The sequence below is a fragment of the Canis aureus genome, chromosome 12 (assembly GCF_053574225.1).
Source record: "Canis aureus isolate CA01 chromosome 12, VMU_Caureus_v.1.0, whole genome shotgun sequence".
In the NCBI taxonomy this organism is placed as follows: Eukaryota; Metazoa; Chordata; class Mammalia; order Carnivora; family Canidae; genus Canis; species Canis aureus.
Window position 1 is genome coordinate 13,328,605 of NC_135622.1, and position 17,484 is coordinate 13,346,088.

The 17,484-nt window shown below is 40.3% G+C and overlaps 1 protein-coding gene across 2 annotated transcripts; it reads right to left on the reverse strand.

Annotated features, from left to right (window-relative positions):
• Positions 1 to 956: 956 nt before the first annotated feature.
• LOC144280617 (uncharacterized) lies at positions 957 to 17,334 on the reverse strand. Of its 2 annotated transcripts, none has more exons than XR_013349043.1 (2): positions 16,974 to 17,334; positions 957 to 1,229 (listed from the first exon to the last, which is right to left on the reverse strand). XR_013349043.1 is itself a non-coding variant. In XM_077842845.1 (2 exons), the coding sequence occupies exon 1, from the start codon at positions 9,150 to 9,152 to the stop codon at positions 8,673 to 8,675; it is 480 nt and encodes a 159-aa protein (XP_077698971.1). In that variant the 5' UTR covers positions 9,153 to 9,829; the 3' UTR covers positions 957 to 1,229; positions 8,660 to 8,672. The 2 variants fall into 2 exon arrangements, 1 of the variants encoding a protein (XP_077698971.1); XM_077842845.1 differs by lacking the exon at positions 16,974 to 17,334 and adding an exon at positions 8,660 to 9,829.
• Between the last annotated feature and the right edge of the window lie 150 nt (positions 17,335 to 17,484).

Sequence of the window (17,484 nt, forward strand, 5' to 3'; positions counted from 1 at the left end):
TAAACCGCTGAGCCACCCAGGGATCCCCCAGAATAGGAGATGTTAACTAGTTTGTACTCCTTTCCCTGATCACCCAGGACTACTTGTTTTTCCCTAAAGAAATGACTTCTCTTCACAGCTCTGAATCTTTATATGGGCTGTTCCCTTAGTTTAGAATGTCTGTTTACCTTTCTTTGCCTGTCAGAACTCTGCATGTCCTCTAAGACACCTATAACCCACTGCCCTGGCTTATGGTGACATAGGTCCTCAGCTTTCCTTCTCAGAGGCTGCCCAGAATCAAGTGTGCTTATGCTCCTTTCCCATAGTCTCTTTTACTGTTCACCAACCACAAACAGAAATAGCTATGTGCCAGTCTCAGTAGAAGCAGGAGGGCCTGGTCACCTCCACTGTGGCCAGTGTCCCTCATGAGATCCCTTCTTTCCTGCCAAGGGTCCTATGCTCCATGCTCCCAAGGTATGAGCTGAACAATTGCACTATCCCTTGACTTCTGTTTATTGCTGTAGCCATGCTCCAACCTGAACAGAAGTGGAAGAATGATCCTCTCCCCAGTTCTTGGTGACGCTCCGTCACCTGGGCTCCCATGCAATGTTTCTTATTCACTGGCTCTCACAAACCTGCTACTTCTAGTTCTGCTCACAAGCCCCTTTCTATCAGAGTCAGACATAGTCTGAGCCTGATTGAGAAATATGATACCCTGTTCTTCATACTTTATTCTCTCCTGTACTTCTCAGGAGGCTAAAGCACTAAAAATAACTTTACAATAGCAGCATTTCCACCAGGTTCTGCGTCTTAATTTAAGCTTAGCTGGGATCCCCTGTTGTCATTGTCATTATTATTATCGTCATTCTTCTAATCCTTGTATACATTCTAATCCCTGTGATAATTCTTCAAGGAACATGTTATCCCATTGTACTAGTTATCTATCACTTTATAACAAATTACCCCCCCCCCAAGTGTAGTGGGTTTCAACAACATTTATTATCTTATAGTTTCCACAAGGTCAGAGGTCCAGGCTGGCTTAGCCTGGTCCCTGACATCACAGGCTGCAGCCAACCATGACAAGCTATGGTCATTGCAAGCCCCTATTGGGAAAGGATTTGCTTCCAGGCTGACTTATGTGCTTGCTGGCAGGATTCAGTTCCTCGCTGGCTGTTGGCTGGAGGCTTCTCTCCATTCTTTACCACGTGGGGCTCTCTAACATGGCAGCTTGCTTCATTAAAGCACATAAGCTAAGAAGGTAAGAGAGAAAAGCCAGGAGGACAGAAGTCAGTTTTTTGAATTCCCACAATGGAAGTCACATCCCATCACTTTTGTAGTGTTCACTTTTTAAAAGCATGTCTCTAGGTCCAGCCCACATTTGAGGCAGGGGGATTATATAAGCTCATGAATATCAGGATCCTGAGGGCCATCTTGAAAGTGAACTGCCAAACTCTTTTTCCTGGATGGTGAAACAGACAGTAAGGTTCAATAATTCAACCAAGGTCACTTGGTTAGTGTATAGCAGAGCTGGTTTGAACACAAGTCTTTCTGAACCTCAAAGCTTACCTCTAGCACTTACTTCATATATTCTTACATTGTGTTTGTCATGGTTGCTATCTCCCTCATTCAATTGCAGCCTTAGAAGTGTAGTGGATACTTATGTCTCCGGGAGGGACAGAAATCTTTGTGAAAAAATGGACAAATACGTGAAATCAAATAAAATAGTCCATATGTTGGAACTCTGCATACAGAAATGGCTAAATGAAGGTTCATAATAAAGCAAAACTGGACAACAGAGTATAGGTCCAACTGAGAAAGGAGGAGTAGAAGTGAGCAAAGGGGTGACCCAGGTACACTGTTGACTCTTTGGAGCTCTTCTGTATGAAACATAGGCTACCTGTTTCAGTGAGCAGAGACAAACCCTGTGTACAGCTAGAATTTAGACAGAATGGCCAAAAATACTCAAAAGGTATTCTGAATAATGCTAGATCCACTTCCCACATTAAACGTATTTAAACTATCTATTTATGTTAATATAACTCAGAAAATCCTGACCTATGTCACCGTGCTGCTTAAAAGGGGGGGAAAAAAACCTGGAAGCAGCCAAAATATTTATGCTAAAAGAGACTGAAAGAGCAAAAAAATTTCATGCAAATTTGGATGTCTGGATTTTCCCTTCACCTCACCGTAATTGCCTTTTTAATACATTAATAAAATATGGCCTGCAAAAGATAACATTTCTAATAATCCTGATTTTATCCTGGACACTTTGATCTACATTTTGTTCAGGCAGTTCTGTCATTTCCTGCTTTTTATGGGGTCTCTGTAAGATGGTTTCAGATAGGATGTTATGTTATGGAAAGGGGTCTAGCTTCCACCACTCTTAACAATGAAATGAGAGTTCTCTGAGAAATAGTTGCCAGATATATCACTTTCTTTTTTCTATTGTACAGAGTTTATCTTTTTGGTCAGGGTCTTATAGAAGGCAGGAGACTGAAGCACTGAGCTAAAGCAGTAAAAGTGCAGCCTCACATGTGATGGGAAGGAAACTGGCAGTCAGGTCCATAGTCTGTGATCATTTGTGATATTCTTTTAGAGCTGGCCCATAAGTGTTAATCCAGTACAGCAATCATCAAGAAGAACCCACTCTAAAAACTGGGAACGGGATTAACAACACTTCTGAAGACATAAATTTGTAAAGCTTTTTGTTGACTAGATCAGTGCAATGTCAAAATCTACTCTAGAGAAGAGTCACCTAACAGTGGTACTAGCTTTTGTTGTTTTTCCTGAAAATAGGAGCACGGTAGCTCAGGTGCAGCATAGTAGCTGGCTAAGCAATCCTTTCATAGCCTGGGTAACCCAAGAGGCATAAATTTAGTGGCTAAGCCTTATGGCTCTAACTATCTGACTATCCCATTGTACTTTCTAATTCTCTTCATTTAGTAAGGAAACTTACAGAATGTCAACACTGAGGCCTAAAATCCTACTCTTTGAGAAATCCGGAAAAATCCTACACTTCTGAAAATGTTTAGGCAGTCAGCCAGATCCCATAAGCTTGCTGGTATTAGAGTGTTGAGAGTCATCATTTGGAAGTTTAGTCTTCAGAGGAAGAGGACAACCAGCTCTACAGTACTACACATTATACAAATAGTAGCTTCAAAATTTGCTATGGTCAAAAAAGTAAATTTTTTTCCTGACACTTTTGCTTAATTTTGTCTATAATGTTACTGTTTACAAGATGAAGTAGGTCATTTGCTGTTGTCAAGTAGCATTTTGCAATTGTTGAGGAAAGCTCCTTTAGCCATAAAACTAGGCTAACCTCTCCAGGACATTGACTCCTCAATTCTGCGGACAGTACACAAGTTATCATGTAGCTTGCATGGCAGTGTGAGGTACAGTTCTATTTTCGGCTCACCCTCTGGCTTGCTCTATAACCTTGGGAAAATCACCTCTAGGCCCTCTGCCACAGACCTGCCATCTGTAAATTAGGCCTGGTTAGTAACCTGCCTCTGGCTAAGTCAGTGAAAGTCATGAATTGTGGAGTTAGCCAATTAAGAACCTCAACATGCATACTGAGAGTCATTTACACCTTAGTTCTTTTGAACTTTTTGCACAGACCAGCCTTCTTGAACATTTGATCCTATTTTTACTCTAATAACACTTTAATGCAGAACACATAAAACAATGTTTCTATAATGGGACAGCCTAACTACCCCCTTCAGGCCTTCCTTACTGCTAAAGAGAAAGGGTATACATTTTTCCATCTTACACATTCATTTCCATTCCCCTAGCCATTATCCAGGGTTTACTTGAACATGTAAAATTTACACATGTAAAAAATCTTCCCCCAGATTTTTGCCACAGTAGAGGCTTAGCCAGGATCCATTCATTCTGTTTTAGTCTGTGGATAAGGATCAATATTTTTAGAACAAATGAGAATTAAAAAAAAAAAATCATACACTTAAGCCTGCTATAAACTTAAAACACCTGCATTTACTACATGTTACTTTCGTATCCTTTATGTAAGGCAAATGTCAGCCAGAGCCTCCCTTCCCTTTGTAATCTCAAGGAGAATGCCCCAAACATCCAATCTGGGTGTTCAGAGTCCTTCCCAAGATTACTGACATCTTTCTCCCAGGGACTCATTTTCTTGTCTTATCTCCCCTGAGTCCCTATATCCATGGCTGCTGTCTTTTCACTGTTCCAACTGTCCCATCTTCAGGCTCTTCTTCAGTTTCTACAAAACCCCATTCACACACAGCATTAGTGAGATTTTAAGATTTGAGAAAACAATTTAAAATGTATATATTAGACATTCCTGTCTTTAGGGTCCATTTTGCTACCCTATCACCAGAGATTTCCCACTAGCAAATGTAAATATAAGTTCCTCTAGTGTTTACAGAGACAGCAGCTTTTCTTGTGTTGCTGGGGCTTTCAACTACTCCCATGTTTTTGTTTTGTTTTGTTTTGTTTTTGGGTTTGTTTTTTTTTTTTTTTAGTTTTTTAAAGATTTTATTTATTTATTCATGAGAGACACAGAGAGAGGCAGAGGGAAAAGTGGTCTCCCTGCAGGGAGCCTGATGCAGGACTTGATCCCAGGACCCCGGGATGAGCTGAGCCAAAGGCAGACACTCAACCACTGAGCCACCCAGGTGTCCCCATGTCTTTTTTGGAGTATCACCTTATACCAGAAAGAGCTTATCAGGTTATTTTTCCAAATGAATACAGTTTCTTTCTAAGAGGAATACTGGTGCCATTTAATACTATATTTCCTCTTCATTATACTCAACAATGTACATTTATTTATGTACACTTATCAGCATTCCCAAACTCATTTGAATTCTATTTTCCGCATTATTTTGGATATACTTTCCCATTTATGAATGCAGCCCAGCCTTCCCACTTTGATAAACATCCTCCGAATTATCAGGTTCTTGAGGTATTTCCAGTTTAGTTTCACATTATAAAGAGTGGTGCTATAAACATTTAGTGAAAATTGGTTTTCTCACTTGGGTTGTTTTGGGGGAATATATTCCCAAATGTAGATTATGGCACAAACATGAATAACCTCATAGATTTTGTGCTTCTTTCATCAACAGTTGTCCCAGTAAGTAATTGTATCAATTTATGAGTTTAGCCATTTTGCTTAGCTCTGCCAACATTCTTCTTTGTGACTTTCAATTAACCTCGCAGCAAGGCTAATCATTTCCCCAAACTTTACTTCTCTGAGTTTTCCCATTACGGAATATTTGATCATATACTTTGGCCTCATGTCCAGTAAAGTTTGGGTATTGATTTTAACATCTTTATTGAGATATAATTCACATACCATACAACTGACACACTGAAAGTGTATAACTCAGTGAATGTTAGTATATTCACAGAGCTATGCAATCATCTCCACAATAAATTTTAGAACATTTCATTACCCTAAAAAGAATCCCCATACCCCTAGCCTTTACTTACCCTACATCTCACCCCGGACCTAGATAACCATGAATCTTTCTGTTTCTATAGATTTGCCTATTCTGGACATTTCATATAAATGGAATCATATAATATGTGGTCCTTAATGACTGGCTTCTTTCACTTGGCATAGTGTTTTCAACGTTCATCCATCCTGTAGCATGTATCATCCCTTCACTGCTTTTTATTGCCAAATAATGTTCCACCATAGAGCTATATCACATTTACTTATTCATCAATTGACGGGCATGTGCGTTGCCTCCACTTTTTGCCTTGTGAATAATTTTGCTACGAACATTCATGTACAGGTTTTTGTGTGGACATATGTTTTGGGGTATATATATGTAGGAGTGTAATTCCTGGGTCATACAGTCAGTAACTCTATATTTAACATTCCCACCAGTAGTGTATGAGGATTCTGATTTCTTCACATTCTTGCTGCATTAGCTTTGTAGGGCTGCCAAAACAAAATACCACAGGCTGGGTGTCTTAAACAATAGAAATTAATTTTCTTAGAGTTCTGGAGACCAGAAGTTCCAGATCAAGATGTCAACAGGTTTCCTTTCTCCTGAGGTTTCTCTCCTTGGCTGGCAGATAGTAACATTTATTGTTGTGTGCTCACATAGTCTTTTCTATGTGTGTCCTTGCATATCTCTGGTATCTCTTCCTTTTTTTTTTTTAAGCATACCAGGCATATTAGATTAGGGCCCCCTTATGACCTCATTTCATTTTGATTACCTCTCTAAACACCTTATCTCCAAATACAGTCACATTGGAAGTTAGGGCTCAATGTATGAATTTGGAGGGACAGTTTGGCTTGTAACACTTGCCAGATGCTACAGACTGAAATGTTTACATTTCCCCAAAATTCATATGTTGAAACCTAATCCCCAACATGATAGTATTTGGAGGTGGGACCTTTGGGAGACGATGAGGTCACAAAGGTGGAACCTTCATACATGGTATTAGTGCCCTCTAAAAGAGACCCCAGAGAGTTGCCTCACCCCTTCTGCCATATAGAATAAGACAGGCTTTTTATTTTTTCATCAGAGATTTCTTTTTTTTATTAGTTCAATTTGCCAATATATAGCATAACACCCAATGCTCATTCCGCGAAGTGACCCCTCAGTGCCCATCACCCAGTCATCCCAACCCCCCACCCACCTCTCCTTCCACCACCCCTTGTTCATTTCCCAGAGCTAGATGTCTCTCATGTTTAAGACACGCATTTTTGAACCAGGAAGCAAATCCCCACAAGACACAGAATCTGCCCAGTGCCTTAAGTTTGGACTTCTCAGTCTTCAGAACTGTGAGAAATCAATGTTCATTGTTTCAGCTATCCAGGCTATGATATTTTTGTTACAGTGACTCAAAGAGACTAAGCATCAACATTTATTATCTGTCTTTTTGATTTTAGCCATTCTGGTGAGTGTGAAGTGGTATCTCATTGTGGTGTTGATTTTCATTTTGTTGATGGCTACTGACAATATAAGCATCTTTTTATTGCTTATTTGCCATTTGGATACCTTCTTTGGAGAGTTATCTGATCATATCCTTTGCTCTGATTTATTTCCTTATCATAACATATATTTTTTTATTGTGGATTATCTGCATTATGGATTAATCATATAGATATCAAACATACCAAAGGAAACATGGAAGAATCTTAATTTGGGGGTAGTGACAACCAATCTTAGAATCTTTCTAAGATTAAAAAACCTAGAAACATAAATAAAAATCAATTAGTGTGACTATATGAAAATAAAAAATAATTCATTGCAAAAAATACAAAAAACAAAACCAAAAGACAAGGTGGAGGAAAGAGAAGCAATTTATTCACAATGGACTGATTTTATTTATATAGAGAGGGATAGATAAATATAGATATCTATATCTCCAATAATAAAGAAAAAAAGATCAATAGTTGAATAGAAAAATGGGCAAAGGATATGAATAGCCAATCCACAGAATGGCAATTCAAAGAACTTAAGTTTGATAACACACTGTATGGAGAGCAGTGTGGCAACATTTACCAGAATTTTTAAAGCCCATACCCTGGGATCCAGCATTCAACACCTAGCTATTTGGCCTAGACAGACATTTGTTCACATGCCAAGTGGCTATAAATAGGAGTATAACTACTGACTGCAGCCCTGTTTGGAAAAGCAAAAGAATGGAAAAAAACTTGAAATGATAATTTGGTAAAATACTATGCAATCATCACAAACAATAAAAGTTGTCCAAAATACAGTGTTAAGTGAAGAAAACCAAGGTGGCAAAACTCCATAGAATACTAGGTGTGAGAGAGAGGGAGAGAGAGGGAGGGAGGGAGATTGAGGGAAGACTTTATGTTATAACATACATGGCATATAATATATATTTACTGCAGAGAGTGTCTTTGAAAGGACATAAAACAAATTAGTTAACAGGAAAGAAAACTGAGGGAGTGGGAGGGAGCAATGGCTAATGGAAACTTTCTTTTCATTGCACATCACTGTATTTTGATGCTACTGAAATTTTTAACTGTCGCGCATATTATCAGGTCACCATTAGGAAAAAAGAAAATGAAAAAGATGTGTGCACTGTCCTCCACTGTGAATCATGGCTACAAGTACTGCCGGGTAACCAGTCTTCCAGTTCTCTCCTGGGAGAACCCACCCCCCCACCTTCACATACCACCCCCCCACCCCACCCCCCGCATTGCAAAACAGGACTTTTGATTTGGGAATGCACCTCCTGAGGTGCTCTCCTAGTCACCTGTTTCCTTATCTGCTCCCCCACCCGACTGACCGGGAGATCTTTCAAGTAGGGACTGTTTATGGTTCCCGTGCATCCCCAAACACTGTGGCTGGTGCCCGCGCATCCCCAAACACTGTGGCTGGTGCTCGGTTATCAGCGGACCAAGAAGTCTGAAAAGAGAGGGATCCCTGGGTGGCGCAGCGGTTTAGCGCCTGCCTTTGGCCCAGGGCGCGATCCTGGAGACCCGGAATCGAGTCCCACGTCGGGCTCCCGGTGCATGGAGCCCGCTTCTCCCTCTGCCTTGTGTCTCTGCCTCTCTCTCTCTCTCTCTCTCTTTGTGACTATCATAAATAAAAAAAAAAAAAAAAAAAAAAGGAGAAAGGGACTCCGCAAAGTCAGAAGTGTGTCCCCGGCGCCTCCGACTCTCACAGATCTTTATTTGCGGACTGTGCGTTCCTGCCCCCTCCACACTCACCCGACACACACGATTACAAGCAGGGGAGGGGGGGGGGTCCTCCGAAACTCTGCAGGCCCGGGGCGGGCGGCTCGGACCTCGGAGCGCACGGCGTCGTGGGCCTACCCGCCGCTCGCGCCCCGCCCCGGGCTTCCCGCGCTCCGCGCCCATTGGCCCTCCTCGGGAGTGGGCGGGGCCGCGCCGGGGTGCCCTGCGCCCTACGGCCCAAGAGGCGGCGTGCGCCCAGCGCTGGGGGCTGCGCGCGGGTGCCGTGGAGGCCGCCGGCGATGCCCCGGGAGCCGGTTCCTGCCCGGGCTACCCCCCGGGCCGCAGCCGGGGCCTCGGCGCCGAGTTTGATCTCCGCGACCACCGCAGCTGGGCGGGCTTCGGACCATCTGAAGCGGTGAGCGCTGCCTTCGCCCCCGGGCGCCCGGCCCTGCTGCGTCCTCTGGGGCTCTCGGCAGTGGGTGGGATGGCGAAGGCGGGTGGGCGGGCCCTGGCCATGCCAAGGCATCCTCGCGTCACGGGGTTCGGGTCCAGAGTCCGCTTCCCTCCTCGCCCCTCCTCGCCCTCCGCGTGACTGTCACTCCCCAGCAGGCCGGTCTTCAGCGCTGCGCAAGTTTGTGTGCGGAGGCGCCAGACGGCCAGCAAGCAGCCCTGGGACGCCTCGCCGGCCCCTGTCGCTTGGCTTCGCGGTCCCAGCGCTCTTCCCCGGGTCGGGACGGGCGCCGTGCGGGCGGTCTAGGGGGTCCGCGACGAAGTTAACGACCCTTTACACGGCAGCGACACGGCGCCGTGGTGACGAGGAGTCTTCGAATAGCGTGGTGCTCGCTTCTCAAGAGAAACATCCGACGAGCTCGAGCTCTTTTTAAAGATTGCTCTTTAAAAAAAAAAAAAAAAGTACTTTGTGGAGTTGCCTAATACGCTGCATCTCATCCAAAAACAGTTTTTGATCTCACGGGAGTAGTCATTTGAATGCAACGCTGACCCTTTTGTTCCTTAAATAATAAGTTGGAGCTTTCTTATTTCAAGAGCAATAGATTTCTTCATGAAAGGAGTTTCTCGTAGTACAGAAAGATAAAAGAAAGACCATGGATAGTGTTTTGAGTCATCTATCTCTGTATATTTTTTCTTTCTTTCTCTCTCTTCTTTCTTCTTTCTTTCTTCTTTCTTTCTTTTCTTTCTTCTTTTTTTTTTTAATTTTTATTTATTTATGATAGTCACAGAGAGAGAGAGGAGAGAGGCAGAGACACAGGCAGAGGGAGAAGCAGGCTCCATGCACCGGGAGCCTGACGTGGGATTCGATCCCGGGTCTCCAGGATCGCGCCCTGGGCCAAAGGCAGGCGCCAAACCGCTGCGCCACCCAGGGATCCCCTCTTCTTTCTTTCTTTTCTTTCTTTTCTTTCTTTTCCTTCTTCCTTTCTTTTCTTTCGCTTAGGTTTGCTTTCCCCCACAACCGCAAACTAGGTTCCAGACTTCGGAATACTGTGCAAACAGCGCGTGCGGCCCGACCCCCCAGCCCGCCCGCCCGACCGAGGCGGGGAATCCGCCCACCCGGGAGCCCCCCTCGGCCTGCGGACTCCAGGCTGTCCCCGCGCGGGGAGGCTGCCGCGCCGCTCCGGGAGGGCAAGAGGACGCCCGCCCGGCCCGGCTGTTGATGGCAGCGATTTGTACCTTCCAAGAGTCCCCAGAAAGGCGAGCTGCGCGTCTGTTAGGACACCGGTCACGTCCCAGCCGGGAGGGCGGGGTGGGGCGGCTCTCGGTAGCAGCATCAGCTCTTCTCCCTCGGTGGCCGGAGTCTGCGTCCGGTGGTCTTGCTGGACCGGGCTGAGCCCACGCTTGGCTTAGTTGCTCTGCCAACCCTGTACGCACTGCAAGGCCCTCTCCCAATCTCGGTGGCGTTTGTGCGCGTCGGTGGGAGTCGGGAGAGGAGAACCCTAGGTATTTTGCAGAACGGAACGTCCAGTGTTCCGTTTTTAGATCTGAGTTCTCCGTGGCATTGTTTCAGCTTGCTTTGCTCTTTCCTGGGAGCCCGTTGGTTACTTTGAGTTGAGGAGTGTCTTTTTTATTATTCCGTAAGGATTCCCTTATTCCATCAGGGAAAGGAATTCCTGGCTTCAGAAAAAGGTGCCGGAATTTAGTCCGCTGCCTTCCAACTGTGGATGTCGCTGTGAATGGTCTTGTAAAATCAAAAAGCACCCTTAATTCATCTTTTCTGTATATCCTTTTTTTTTTTTTTTTCATATGCTTTAAAGGACTTGGGGAGTGTTTTGCTGTCCCTAGTCGTCAGGATTCGTAGTAACTTATTTGAACTTTAAGTATTTATCTTTTTTTTTTTTTTTTTAACAAGGGTGCTTTTTAATTGCAATCAATCAAAAAAAATTTTTTTTCCTTGAACTGTAAATGTGTTTTAGAGAAGGGAGGTGAGTGAGCTATCACATGCAGTAATTCTTTACCTTTTGCCGCTGGGGACATTTTGTGGTGGTGAGGGAGACTTATTCAGTTTTCATTTATGAGAATAATCTGGTTTAAAGAATTTGTTGGGATCGCTCTTTTTAAAGAAAGTTACATTATGTTTCTTATGATTTCTAGAATTGTATAATAGGCTGTATATCATCCAAAAATGGTTTTTGATATCAGGGTAATCACTTGAATGCAACACCCATAGTTTTGTTTCCTAAATAATAAGTTTGAGCTTTCTTAATTTATGTTTATGCACTTTTTTTATTAAGGAAATTTTGAAAAATGCAGAAAAATAAAAGAAAAACTCACGCATAGTGTTTTGAGTCATCAGTTTTGAAAGATTTTTTTTTTTCCCAGTTTACTTAAGGCCTGCTTTTACCTACAACTACATATTCAGGCTCCAAATTTTGAATGGTATTAAATTGCGGTGTTGAATATGCAACTTCAGAGAATGTTGGTCTTATTCATTGTATTAAAAGTTTTATTTTTCTTCATCGAAATGTCAGCACCAGCAAAATCTTTTTTGACATTACTCCTTTAATATATGGCTGTGATGACAAAATACTTTAATAATTTTGAATATTATAATTACTAACAGGAAATACTTCTTCAAATGACATTAAACTAGAAGGCTTTTGAGAACTTGAGTCTGCTATTTTTCAGTGATGTATCACTGCCAAGAGATCTTTTTCCTCTTTCTCTGATGCTTCTACATTTCTTGCAACATTCATGTAAGAGGTATGGTTTTAATATCAAGGTTCATTACCCTCTTTTTTTGACTTTTTGACATGTTACATGTGGAACATTTTGCAGTTTGAGATTTGGGGATTCACTGAGGTACCTGAAGACTCACAGATCGACTCAGTAAAGCATCCTGTCATTTCCCTTAATTACCTTATGTTTAGGTTTCCATTAACAGTTAAGTAGGTTTTTGGAGAGCATTTTGTTCATAGTTGTTAAAATTCTTGTGCTCATTTCGGCAGCACATATACTAAAATTGGAACCGTAGTTGTTAAAATTCTTGAATTTTTAGATACATTTTTTTTTAAGATACATTTTGACCCAGCAATTCTACCTCTAAGGAAATATTAATGGAGATGTATATAGGGTTAGTTACTTGGATGTTTGTTGTGATGTTGCCTATGATGGTGAAACTTTGAAAACACTCAATGTCCCAAAATACGGAAATAGTAAAATAATTTAAGCTAGAAAATATCTATACAATGTAGTAATATTACAGTATATTAATTAACAGTAATAAAATATAATATTAATATTATATTGATCAATATAATATATTGATTAATATGTTGCATTAATATATTAATATCACATAAACTAATGCAGCCATTACTAATCATGTTGTAGAAAAAATTGACAAAAAATCAAAAGATGGTCATAATATGATATCAGGGTAAAAAAAGAATACTAAAAAAGTATGAATATTTTTCTTTTTTTTGAATATTTTTCTATTTTGGTTAAAAGAAGTGTAAGAAGATTCTGAAGTGTAGTAAAGATTATGCATGATTTAATATTTAGTCTTCTCACTTTGAGAGAAATTCTTCTGCATGGTAAAGTTTAAAAACCCTTGAGCTAGGTTTAAAGAAGTAAAAAAAAGCAAAGACTATATTTTCATATGTAGGCATTGAAACCATTCTGTCTTTGAAATAATCATCAAATCCCTAGAGATAAATGAGGATAATCCATATGTCTCTGCTTATCCCCAAGATTTACTCTATTTTATCTGAACCTTTGTAATTTTAATATGAGTTAATAGATTTATTTGTGTAATGATTAAAAGCCTGGTAATTAAGTTCTCAAGTTGGATGTAATTGTGCAAGATAAAGGGGTAGTACTTAAAATTTTTTTAAATATATTTTTTGAGTAGGCAATGGTTTTATAGGGTTGAAGATCAAAACATAAAAAAAAAAAAAAAAAGTTATACAATGAAAAGTCTGCCTCTTTCCCAAGCTCCTCATCTCCTCAATTCCCATTTCTCCAATTCACTTATCCTGGGTAAGCGTTATTATTCGTTTACTGCTTATCATTCCAGAGATATTTTATGTGTATCTAAGCCAAAACATATTGACATTTTTCCCTTCTCGGATATATATGCCATTTTTTCCTTTGCTTTTTCCATTCAACCGTGCGTCATGAAGATTTTTTCATAGTACATAGAGCATCCTCAAAGATTTTTTCAAAAAAAGTGGTTAGAACATAGAGTATGAAGAAAGGAGATGGATCTTAAAACAATTAGAGGAAGAATTTTCTTCATGGTTGGGGTGTTGAGTGCAAGACTGTCTTGCTGAGTGAAGAGGAAACAATATATTGAGTGTACTTGAACGTGGCGTACGGAATTGTAAAAGCTTCCAGTTTAAATGTCATTAAGTTATTTTTTAAAAGACATTATCTATTTGAGAGAGAGAGAGAGAGCACGCAAGTGAGGTGAAGGAGAGGGACAAGTACACCCCGCACTGAGGTTGGAGCCCAACTTGAGGTTCGGTCTCACCACCCTGATATCATGACCTGAGGGAAATGAAATCCAGAGTCTGTTGCTTAACCAACTGAGCTACCCAGATGCCTCCAATTTAAAAAAAAAAAATTACTTAAAAAAATATATTTATATAATTTAATATATAATATATTGATTATAATCAGGGTAATGAAGCAGCTCTTAAAAATTTGCCACAAAAATATGAGACACTTCATTCGTCTTCAGTCCTTATTTCTCTCCTCTGAGGCAACTACTTTCAACTCTTTATTTTTTTCTTTTTTTTTTTAGAGAGTTTATTTATTTATTCATGAGAGACACACAGAGAGAGGCAGAGACACAGGCAGAGGGAGAAGTAGGCTCCCTGCAAAGAGCCCGATGTGGAACTCTATCCCAGATCCTGGGATCACACCCTGAGCCAAAGGCAGATGCTCAACCGCTGAGCCACTTAGGCATCCCAAATTTTTTCTTCTAGTATTTACCTCCTAAGGTTTTAAAGTATACTGTAACTATTTCTTGACTTAAATGAGTTGGATATTATTTATTTTATTTTCTTTATAAATTGAGAATTGATACTTTATGGTGAGGATGTAACTTCTTTACTCTCTCTTCTACTTCTACTTCCACTTCCTCTATCCTCTCAGTTGACATTTATCTCAATATTTAGTTGAATTAATAGTTAGGTTTTATATGATTATGATTAAGTAAATATGACTAGCCTGTGAGCCAAAAGATAAAGATTGTTTTTTCATTTGCCTAATTTTCTATCTATGAGCTTTTTCCAAGTATTCAAATGCTGTCAAATGCTCAATTACAAGAATCTATCAACTTAATTTTTTTCCTTAAGTCTTCTTCCTGTAGGTCTCATTCTTCACATACATCTGGTTTGTTTCTAGGTTTGCAACCACCCTAAAGATTAGTATCTTTAAGGAGTTAAGAAAAGAGATTGTACCCATGAAATAGGAATTGGATGCTATGGGAAGAAACAATCAGAGCACAAAGTCCTCTATGAAATTAAAAAAATGATAGCCAAAATGGAATTCTGAATAGGAGCAGAAGATAAATTTCTCTAGGTTTGGTGCATAACTATAGTCCTAATTCACCTCTCTCCTAGATCCTGATCTGGTTGACTCAGTCATTTTGCTCAAGCACTTAGTCCCATTACTGTCTAAGAAAAGATAAATTTTCAAAGTCCTTGTATGTCTTAAAATGTTTTTCTTCATGGCTGGGATATTGACTTGCAGTTTGAGTATGAAATTCTAGGTTTTTCCTCAAAATGATTAAGAGTTAATTTTGGAATGTCTGTTGTCAGTATTACTGTGAAGAAATCTGATATCATTAAGTTTTGTATGCCAGTATGGATTGTTTTTCCTTTCTGAAACTTTTGAGAATCTTCTCTTTGGTATCCTGAAATGTGATGATTTGGTGACCTTGATGTGATTCTTTTTTTCACTCATTGTGCTGTACACTTGGTGTGCTCTTTCAACCTGATGCCTCTCGTTTGTTTTTTGTAGTGTGGTGAAATTTGCCTTAATAATTTCTTCCTTTCCATTTTATGCTGTTCTCTTTTTTTCTTAGTTGGAATTTTGGACCTCCTGGATTGATCCTTCAGTTTTCTTATCTTTTCTCTATTGTTTTTCATCTGTTTCTCTCTTTTTTTACCCTCCAACTTCTCTGGGCAAGTTGTCAATACTATCTTCTAGCCATTTGATTCAGAATTTCATTTTATTACATTTTCAATTTCATATTGCTCTTTCTTGTTCTGATTGCTTCTTTTTTATAGCATTCTACTTTTTATAAATGCAGTATATTTTCTTACCTTTTTAAAGACATTAATTGTAGTTTTATTTGGAGACTTTCTTTTGCCTTTTGCAATGTTTCTGCCCTTTGCAGTCCTTTTTTCTCTTCGTTTTTCAGTTTCTTCAGAGAGAAGTCTCTAGTCCTCTGCAGTGTGGGATATAATCCTGGGTGTTGACATTCTGGGAGCAGGGGCCAATGAAAGGGACTGTGTCAAGAGTCCCCCAAATCATCTCCAGGTTCAGTGATTCACTAGGAAGATTCACAGGACTCAACATATGGTTATACTCACGGTTATGATTTATTTTCGAGAAAGGCTTCAAAGCAAAATCAGAAAAAAGAAAAGGAACGTGGAGTGAAGTCCAGAGGAAACAAGGCAGAGACTTCCCAGAATCCTCTTCTAGTGAAGTCACCAGGATGTGCTTAATTTTTTTGTAACTGAATTGTGACTGCATATGTGAAGTGTTGTCTAACATGGGAGCTCATTAGAGACTCCGCATCCAAGGTTTTTACTGGGGACTGTTCACCTAGGCACCCTCTGCCTAGCACTATCAAAATTCCAGACTCTCAGGGAAAGCAGGTGTTCAGCATAAGCGACATTGTTTGTGCAAACTCTGATTAGGCATACTAAACAACTCTTATCAGTTAGGGAATGGTGGGATCCTTTCTGAAATCAAAGTTCCCAGATTCCAGCCAAGGGTTAACCTTGCAAGCAGGCCTTTCAAAGGATAGATATCTCAGGCATGCTAAGAGAATTCTTTTCTGCACAGGGACTGAGGGTCCCACACTTTACTCTGTAGGCTTTCACTTATCCTCCTTATCTTCTGCCTCCTGCTGTATCCTTGCCCTCTGGTGGTAACCTGGAGGCCAAAGCCTCTCACCTGCTCTGGGGCTGAGGAAGTCACCTGTCTGCCACAGGGCTGGAGAGTGGCCCCAGGGAAGGGAGTAGCTAACCATTTTGTATCAGTAAACCATTGCTGTTACTTATCCTACAGCTAGATCTGTGACCCTTTCCATAATAATATTGACTTGATATTTGCACTTTTCTTACGAATGTACAATGGAGTTTTCCAATAGATTAAATGCAGAAATATAAAGCAATGCCACTCTTCTCACTAGTTTATTTTTTGTTTTGGAAAATCTAGTTATTTTTCCGTAACATAATGGGTTTATTATTATTTCTAAACGGACTAAGAAAGATTTTTAAATTTCTATTTTTGTTAGATAATAATTAATGGTAGATATAATCTACATAAATAAAAGTTCTTTGGAGTCTCCATGGTTTTTATTTTTGCATTACTTAGTGTGTGTGATTGCAATTTTTTAATATTGAAATATAATTGACACAATATTATATTAGTTTCAGGTGTACAACATATTGATTCAACAATTCTATACAATACTCCTTGCTCATCATGATATATGGTCACCATCTATCACCATACAATATCATTACAATATTATTGACTATATTCCCTGTGATGTATTTTTCATCTCTGACTTATTTATTCTATTACTAGAATAATCAGTACCTCTTAATACCCTTTATCTGTTTCACCCATCCCCCAATGCAGCATTACTTACAATAGCCATGATATGAAAGCAACCCAAGTGTTCATTGATAGATGAATGGATAAAGAAGTGGTAGTAGAGTATTACTCAGCCATCAAAAAGAATAAGATCTTGTCAGTGCTTTTTAAGCATATAGGTCCTTTCGCCAAAAAGCTCGAGAAGCCTATATCTCCCATTTTTCTGAGTCTAGAAATTTGTCTTTCTGCTAGTATCAATACCTATATTGTCCGACATAGTAGCCACTAGCCACACGTACTTAAATATAAGTTAATTAAATTAAAATTAAAAATTCAATTCCTCAGTCACACTAGTGACATTTCAAGTGCTCAATACCATGTGTGGGTAGTAGTGGCTACTGTATTGAACAGCACAGATCTAGAACATTTCCATTATTACAAAACATTCTGTTGGGGATGCCTGAATGGCTCAGTGGTTGAGCGCCTGCCTTCGGCCCAGGGCGTGATCCTGGAGTCCCAGGATCGAGTCCCACATTGGGCTCCCTGCATGGAGCCTGCTTCTCCCT

Excerpts from the sequence above, each read along its gene's own strand:
- LOC144280617 (XM_077842845.1), bottom strand. The coding sequence starts at position 9,152 with ATGCCTTGGCATGGCCAGGGCCCGCCCACCCGCCTTCGCCATCCCACC.